Source organism: Fukomys damarensis, unplaced genomic scaffold (assembly GCF_012274545.1).
Source record: "Fukomys damarensis isolate Sample0158 unplaced genomic scaffold, DMR_v1.0_HiC HiC_scaffold_15, whole genome shotgun sequence".
Lineage (NCBI taxonomy): Eukaryota > Metazoa > Chordata > Mammalia > Rodentia > Bathyergidae > Fukomys > Fukomys damarensis.
In genome coordinates, this window is record NW_022900927.1 from 13,171,244 (window position 1) to 13,180,332 (window position 9,089).

At 33.8% G+C, this 9,089-nt stretch overlaps 1 protein-coding gene across 3 annotated transcripts in view; it reads right to left on the reverse strand.

The window, feature by feature from the left end:
- The window catches only part of Cntn1 (contactin 1), a 395,948-nt gene that overhangs the window by 68,357 nt on the left and 318,502 nt on the right, over window positions 1-9,089 (reverse strand). For all 3 annotated transcript variants that reach the window (XM_010640950.3, XM_010640948.3, XM_010640949.3), the window contains one exon: window positions 5,545-5,703. In XM_010640950.3, the coding sequence (XP_010639252.1) occupies window positions 5,545-5,703 (159 nt within the window). The remainder of the gene's footprint in view (window positions 1-5,544; window positions 5,704-9,089) is intronic.

Here is a 9,089-nt window from a genome sequence, read left to right on the forward strand (position 1 = left end):
AAAAAAAAAAAAAAAAAAAAAAAAAAAAAAAAAAAAAAATGCAAGAGTTCATTACAACAAGAACTCTAAGACTGGCTATATCTCCACTAGGTCCACACTCAAAATGTTTCTCCTTCATCCTTAGTTGTTCATGTCTATCATTTGTGGACATGGACATGTTTCTTCTAACACTTATTCATGATTTCTTACCCCTCATGGCCTAGGGTATCTACAGAAAGATGTTCTGCAAATAATAGAATAAATATTTGTAAAAAAAAAATGTGCAAGTAAAATACAAATAAAAATTTATTTAGAACAGATGATCCTTTTGAGTCCTTCCCTCCATTGTTAGTGTGTATGTTTATAATGTGGTTTTTGCCTCTGATACATATTTTGTTATTCTGATCCATAGAAATAGACTTCTATCTTGTGTAATCTACTCCTACTCCTCTAGCCCTGGAAGGTGCTATTGGATCTTTGTTTCTTTCTTCCCTATTTTTTGTTAATAGGTCAATTAGGTTAGGAGCAGAGAGCTGCTCCCAGCAGAAGTCCTCTTTGCTTTGGAAGCAGATTTATATCTGAAACCAAACGGAGACGAAGAATGGCCAAGAGAAGTGGGTGTCTGTGTCCCCTCTCTCCTGCCAATTCCTTGCAAGCTCGTTGCTATTTTTGGAGTCATTGAGGGCCAGGGATTTAGCTCAGTGCTGCTGCTGCTGCCTGTCTCACAAGTGCAAGGTCCCAAGTTCGGTCCCCGGTACCAAAAAATAAAAAAGAATGGAATCAGCGAGCAGAGTAATTTGTGAACAGAGGCTAGTACTGGGGATTAGGATTTGGGTCACTAGAACTGAATTTATAATTGGGTTGGTTCTGGTTCAGGGCAGCTTTTTACAGACAATCTTACAAGGAAACGAGATCATGACTGGGTGACACGGCCAGAGGCATCGCTATAAAAATATATACATTCTTCCTATCTGAGAACTATATTCCTTACTTCAGGACTTATTCCAAAGACCTTATACTGGCAACCAGCTAGAAGTAATAATTCATTGATCTGTTTACAAATTCTTTGAGGTCATAAGACTCAGGGTCAACTTTCTGACTGATTTGTGAGGAAAAATGAAGCAAGCCTCCCGGGTATCCTAAGGCCAGTAACTAATTGTAGTTGCCTAGAAACAAAGCTTGATGCGTTGGCCTTCAGATTACCCTGCGTGAAAGGATGTTTGAGTCTCTTCAAAAACAGCTAGAATCACTTTCTAACTTAAAACAAACAAACAAAAAAAATTCCAGAATAATTCCAGCCATCTTAATCTCTTGTTCTTATTTTTTGGAAGTTACCTTAGTGGGTCCATGATATTTCCTTAAGGTCCAAAAGCAAATAACTATTTGTAGGATCCTCCATCTCAATACAAAACCCAAATATTACCCAGCAATAATTACCCACTCAGAATTCTAACCAGAACAGGAAAGCTATGTTTGAGATTGCGGAGGAGCGTTTCAAGGTTTCTCACACAGGCTCCGACATGACAGCTCCACTTCATGTTAGAGGCCCTAGAGACCCAGTCCACAGACTGAACACCTGGCAAGACACAGGAAGGAGCAACAGGTGCGGTACAGCTCCTTCCAGTAAAAGAAAAGCAAGCTGTGCTCCCAGCAAATGCGATCCTTCTCTGTGGGGAATTTGGATGTAGGCTCAGAAAAATGCAGAAGGAAGGAAGGGAGGGAGGGAGGAGAAAAGGAGGAAAGGCGGGAGCACTACAGACAAAAAAAAAACAAAACCAAAAGGGCAATGTTCTTAACATGCTCAAAGAAAAACAAATAAATTTAGAACTTCTATTTGGCAAATACAGCATTTAGATGTGAAATGAAAGATATTTTCTGAGGGGCAAAAGCTGAAGGTTTTGATTCTAGTAACCTAAACAGAATCCTCTTTTCTTCTCTTAGAGGTGTTACATAAACTTCTTTACTGATGGAAACCATACCAAAGAGAAATTCTCTTTTTCAAAAAAGGAAAAGAGAATCTAGCAATGAGTACATTGGTAAACATAAAGGAACTTTGAAAGCCTTTCAGCACACTGAGAATAGAAGCCTGCCGCAAGCATACAAGATGACATTCAAAGCACAGAGAGAAAAGCCTATTGACCACGAATATTACATCAAAATAAATCTACACTTTACCAATAAAAGTGACTGGAAGATACTCCCAGGTAAACAAAACCTGAGAGAATCTGCTTCCAAAGATTTGTCCTATAGGTACTAAAGAAAGTTCCTCAGGCTAACGGTACTTGATTCCAGAGACTAATTTATAACAACATGGAAAAAAAGAAGGACCTGATTATGGTATATAATTATAAAAGACATAGCTATTCTCTTTTCTTCTCTTAAACAATTTAAAGGCAGAGAAAACTGCATATACAATCAGCCCTCCATATTCCATGAGTTTTACATTCACAGATTTAACCAGTTGCAAACCAAAAATAGTCAAAAATATGTGGGACATTTCCTTGATATTATCCCCTAAATGATACAGTGTAACAATTATTTACCTAGTATATACACTGTTGTATTAGATAGTATAAGTGATCTGGACACAATGGAAAGTATGAGTAGGGTCAGGGATTTAGCTCAGTGGTGCCACCACGTGCCTCGCAAGCTCAAGGTCTGAGTTTGATCCCCATACCAAAAAAAAAAAAAAAAAAAAAAAAAATGAGTAGATATTTGTAGGTTATATGCAAATACCACACCATTTCATACAAAAGACTTAAGTATCCATGGATTTTGATACTTGTGGGGGTTCTGAAATCATTTCCACAGATACTGAGGGACAATGTGCATATGTGTGTGTTAGATACATATATAAATGTAAAAAATTGTCTTTTTGGACATGTAAAACACTGAAATGTAATATATTTGACAACAGCTACTCACAGGGGCAAGGATAATGAGATTGTAGGGAACAGAACCAAATAGTAGCCCAAATCCACATGAATAAATTAGGAAGACCAAAATGATGGATAAAAAATGTTAATAAACAAACTCTGCAAATATTCACACGATTGTCTTAGATTTGTTTAGAGACATAAAGTTATAAAAGCAACAACTGTAATAGAATGATTATTAGGTAGGTGAGATACACGGATGTAATGTAAATACACAAGCAGTAATAATAGGAGAGGAGGAAGGTGAAATACAAGTATGTAGGAGATGTATTCTGTATCTCACTGAAATTAAGTTGGTAAAAATTTGAAGTCTATTCTAAATTCAGATGTATCTGGTAATCACACAGTGACTATCATTAAAGACATGAGAATGTTACACTAGAAATTATGTACTTAATTCAAGAGAAAGCAGCAAAACAGAAATAGAGTAACGAAATAGTGAAGCACTTGGAAATAAAAATACAATGGCAGCTATAAATACAACTATATCCATAATATTAACTACCAACGGATTAAATAATTTAATCCAAAAACAGATTAGCGAAATAAAATAAAATTTATTTTAAAAATAAAATCCACCTATAATCTGTCAACAGAAAAAAAACATGTTAGATTGAAAGAAATAAATAAGCTGAAAAAAAGCATTAAGAAAGATATATCAGAGGTGTATGTGTCCTGTACAGACAGGAAGTAGAAGTTAGGCATCGCTTTTCTGACATCAGAAGCACTCTGTTGAAAACACACTGCCCCGTCATTCTTTCTTGTTTCTCCTTTGCATGTATCACCACCTGACGTACTGTATATTTTAACTGTTTGCTTATGGGCATGAATCCTGTTGGAATGTAAGTTCTTTGACAAGGTTGTGTTTCTACATATTTTTCAGCTGTATTTCTGGCATCTATCTAGATCAGGCCTTGGCACATTCAGGTACATAATAAATATCTAAAGAATGAGCTGCAGGGGTCTGATACAGTTGCTAGGGAAGGAACAGTTAATAAAACAAATCCTTCCGCTTTGGAAGTCAATTGCTATTGGATATTTTTTAAATGAGACATGTTTTGAATGAGCTGCATAGTAAGTATATATAAGTACTTGATGAAAATTATTGCAATTAGAATTCCTTTCTCAGACCCAAACCAGATATTCACCATTTGTTTGTTTATTTCATTTTGTTCTTCAGGATTTATAACCAGTGTCCATAGCTAGATTTCTACCGGTATCTATTGTTTCATCATTATAGTGTTTAGCATTCTCTTTAGAGAATTAGAAAATTTCCATATTTTAGATTTATCAATCATCTGAAAGACTTTTTAAATTATTTTCTGGATTTCTAAGAGCATCTGATTTTGTCACACATATATATATATATATATATGTATTATATATTATATATATATATAATATTCAAATAATCATAGGCACCATATCATGGAAATATTTCACCTGTGTTCAATTAAATTTGAACTATATACCCTTAAGTGGAGAATTATTTAATACTAAAATACGGCTTAAATCTTTGTAACAGATGTTAAATTTATATTTGATTCATTTCCTTTGGGAGGAAACAAAGTCAAATACAAAATAAATCCAAATTAAATCATCTTAGCAATATAACAAAACTCTATTAAGAAAAAGTGAAAAAGAGAGCAAGCCTGAGACAGATTTTTTTTTTTTTTAGTTTTTGAAAGGGAGAAATGTCTTATTTACTACTTATTCTTTATTTCCTCCCTAGTGACAAATGAGAGAAGATACCTCTACTTCTCTTCTTTATACATCTACAAAAAAATGGCAGCCACAAGTTTGTTTTAAAATATTATACAACAGACAGGCATAAACAATTATTTTGCCAAAAATATCTTCTATCTTCTTTGATGTTATAGGTGAAAATATATTAATGCATGATATTCTAGATTAGTCATGATAAATAGCAATGGAATTTTTTTTTTTTTTTTTTTTTTATTTTTGTACCAGGCATTGAACTCTGGTCCTTGCGCTTGCAAGGCAGGCCACCGAAGCACTGAGCTAAATCCCCGGCCCTGATAAATAGCAATGGTTAATAGTCAAAGACAAGGGAACCATCCACTTACTCTTAATGATTTTTCCTGATTGACTTGTAGAACATCTTAATATAAGAAGAGAAAAAGTTTGAAAGATCCAAAGCTTTATAAAAACTTTTAAAGGTTATAGGAAAAAATGAGTAAGTTTAATATTTATTACCAGTATGGCTTTTTAAAGATGCAAAATTATAGCACCTATATTATTGGGTGAATCATAAATAATGTTACATGTACCATTAACCAAAATAATGACTTCCCAAGGATTTTTTTTTCTTTTTCTTTTTTTTTGCCAGTAAATCTTAGCATTACACGCAGCCTGAAGGCCTTTGCTTCTTTTTCCATTACAGATTTAAGACAATCTACTTAGACTGTAGATTCAAAATGATTAAATGTTTAAGATCCATATAGTTTTCCATTACCAAACAACTGGATTGAATAGTAAAACAAAAATGTTACAGAAACAAGGCACTACAAAGTAGAAAGTGAAATTCTAAAACTTTCAGGTTTTAATTTTTGATTTAAAATGTTCACATGACTCTTTGAAACAGACTAACGATATAATGAAAACGTACCTGTTTTTGCATCTTTCCAGTCATCTGAAAGAATGGTCTTGGTCTGGATTGTGTATTTAGAGATAGGACTATGATTGTCAGAACCTCGACTCCAAGTGAGGGCCACAGAAGTGGCTCTAATATCTTCTATTCTCAGACCACCCGGAGGGCCTGGGGGGCCTGGAATGAAAATTGAGGTAATGAATCAATGGATTCCAACTAGTGAATTAAACACACATTAGAATATAAAAAGTCCTTCTCACAATTAATCCAAACATTTTTCCAGTATGATCAGTGCGGTTGTAGTATTTCTTTTAAATATAGACCCTAGAAATGAAAACATCATTTATGGTTTCCACTGAATTACAGTATATCATGTGTCTCTTTTTAAGACAGAAGATAAATGCTGTCATTAAAAAACAGTATTATCATTCAGGATGTAAATGGTAATCTCCGATATATGAGGTCATGTGACATCAAGATATGATATAGAAGGCAGCATAGTGAAATTTAATGAATGTTGGCCAAATGCATGAATCAGATATAGTATCACAATTCAGTACAGGTATGACAATACTTGGTCACACATTCTATTCTATAGAAGAAATACTTTCTTACAACCCTAAATGCTACAGTATTAACCCTAACGATAAAGTAGTAACTTACTTCATTCAGAGTGGAATCATTTGGGGTAATAAAATTTCATGTTATTTATTTATAGTAATAAAAATAATATTAAAGAAATATTCTTACTTATATAAAATATTGAAAACAGTGAACAATTCATAGAGATGTGCCACAAATGCTCCATCATCGTCATGTTATACATTGGGAGAGTCTTAAGACAGAAGAATTGTCATTGCAGAACATGAAACAAAATTTGAAGTCAGCTCTCATAAATGTTTCACAGCCCAGGGACATGGTTATTTATTTATTTTCTGAACCAAGGGCACTATGCTGGGCAGTAAAAATGAAAAGATACATGCGACACAGCTTCTGGGCTTTGAGTAGCTTTTTGTATGTTGGAAAAGGTGAAATGGAGCAACAAACAAGTAGGTATAATGAAAAGTAGCAAACGCCATCCTAACACTACACAAGACACTTGAATCGGGCTTTCTTTTTTGATAAAAAACTGGGAAAAGTATTTGAAGTGATAAAGAGGCATCTGATGCTTACAATGCTAAGGAAGCTTCTTGGTTAAGAGGTCCCTCCTAGAATAGTCAGTTCAGAAAATGTCATCATTTGTTTTCTTTGCCCCAGAAAGGAGACCATCCTCCACTAAACACACCCTACTGAATGCAACAATCAATCAGATTTGGTTAAGTAACATTTTCATCTTTGAAACAATGGGATTAGTGTTAAAGATATTGTTACCTTTTACTAAAAGTAAATACTACCCTAATTTTATATTAGATGAGGTGATTAGCCTAAATGACATTTTTGCTTCCATGCAAGCTTTTGTCTTTACAGAGGTATGGGCAATATCTCAAACCTTCACCAATTTCCTTATGCTTGGACCCAAGAAAGAAAAGAATGTGAAGGTCAACAAATATATCATTACTAATATAAAGTAACACAAGACACAGCCTACTGATTGTAATAAATTTTATTATTTAGATATATATCACATTTGCATATAATAAATGTAAATAAATTTTCATGCATTTCTCACTATAAGAGTATACTTAAACTATGTTTGTTACTGTAATTATTTGATATTAAATAACTGAAAACAGACACATAAAGAATGTAGAGCACATTTGATATTCAGGAAAATATTTTTCATATGTATAAACCACACAGAAATACAGTGAACATTGTTGATCAAAACCAAGAAGTTCATTAATTCACAAAAGCATCATCTCAATACAATTACTGAGTAGACTATTTTGGAATATTAAAATATAAAATTAGAGATATAAACTAAAATAAATAATTTTTAGCAGGACCATAATCATTTGTAACTTGGGCATTCAAACACTTTTTCCAGGACCTGAGTTCAATCCCTGGTACCAAAACAAACAAACAAACAAACAAACCAAAAACACTTTTTCTAAGTATGAAGGGTGTGGCATTTGAAAATGTTAAGAGTGAATTTAAAAAAAATGTATCAGAGTCTTTATGACATGTGACATCATAGAGTCTTTAACCACTAAATTTTAAATAATTTCCCTGCTGTTATCCTTTGACGTTCTTGGCAAATGAACTATATTTTCACAAAGATTATAATAAAGCAGCATATTTTTGTGTATTTGTTGGGACACTGTATACATAATTTTACTGAGTCCATTGAAGAATATTAACCTGTAAAAAATATGTTTATATTATGACATAGAATTATATTTGTCATTTTTTCCTTGGATATATGTCTGGCCTGTAGTGGATTCTTGAGAAATACTTGATGACTATGTAAAAGAATTTATTGCATTTACTCCAGTTATATAAACGTAATGGACCTCTGTAGCGCAACCTTCATTCTCATACTTGCCTTGAAATACTAGATACTCACAAGAAGGAGGAAATCAGAGGACGAGGGGAAAGGGGCAGGCAAGCAAGAATTTGGGGCTGGAGAAGCAAACAAGATTGAGTTATAATAGAGTTTAAGTTTTGTGGACTGGTTTATCTTGGTCAAGTTTCTTAAATTTACCAAGATTTCATTTTCTCACGTGTAAAATAGAAGTAATATAAATTGTTTGTATTAGGTTTTTGGTAAGGTTAAAATGAGAAATGATTAGCTTTTCAATGAAAATGATTAACTCAAAAATGTAGTACTAGGTCTCGTCATAAGAAGCCCCTAGTAAACCTTAATTTTTAAAACTACTGGTCATTATTCTTATAGGAGTTTTCAAGGTATCTTAGCTACCCGATTGCAATAAATTAGTAGTACTTGTTAATAATTCTCGTGGATCTTCCATCAAATCCCTCACTGCGTGTTTGTCACCAAAAAGAAAGCAACGATCTCAGAAATAAAATGTTGTCTAGTAAATGTGATGGAGGTGAGGAACCGTCTAGAGAGTGACGGCACTCTAGCACATTCTCAGGAATCACAAACAAGCAGCCTGAGTCCAACTCAGCACCTTGCAGCGCCTCCCAGGAAGAAGGTTTTCAAGAGTGGAGCCTCGTACACGAGCGCTATGTTAGAAAACACAATGATGAAGCTACTTCTTCAAAGGACAAACAAAGGTATTTTGGAATTGACAACTGTTTTGATTCTGACAATGAAAAAATAATACATAATTTGGACCCTAAAAGTTCCTCTTTGAAAACTTCCTTTATCTCAACAAATCTTTAAGAAATGAATGGAAGCTAGGGGAAACAGAAGCAAATGAACTGTCCCGTGCAGCTCATTTCACTATCACCTCACTAATTCCTCCGCAGGAATTTCTTACGTTGTCCTTCACCATTGTAGCTCGACTCGTAAGTGCAATGCTCTCATGGAACAGACAAACTGCTCGGATACAAAGGCCTCTAAGAATTTAAACTGCTTTTAAAATTCATACATGTAACAGATGGCAAACTGTTTTAGTCTGCTACTTTTTCCTTCTCTCTTTTTTTTTTTTTTTTTT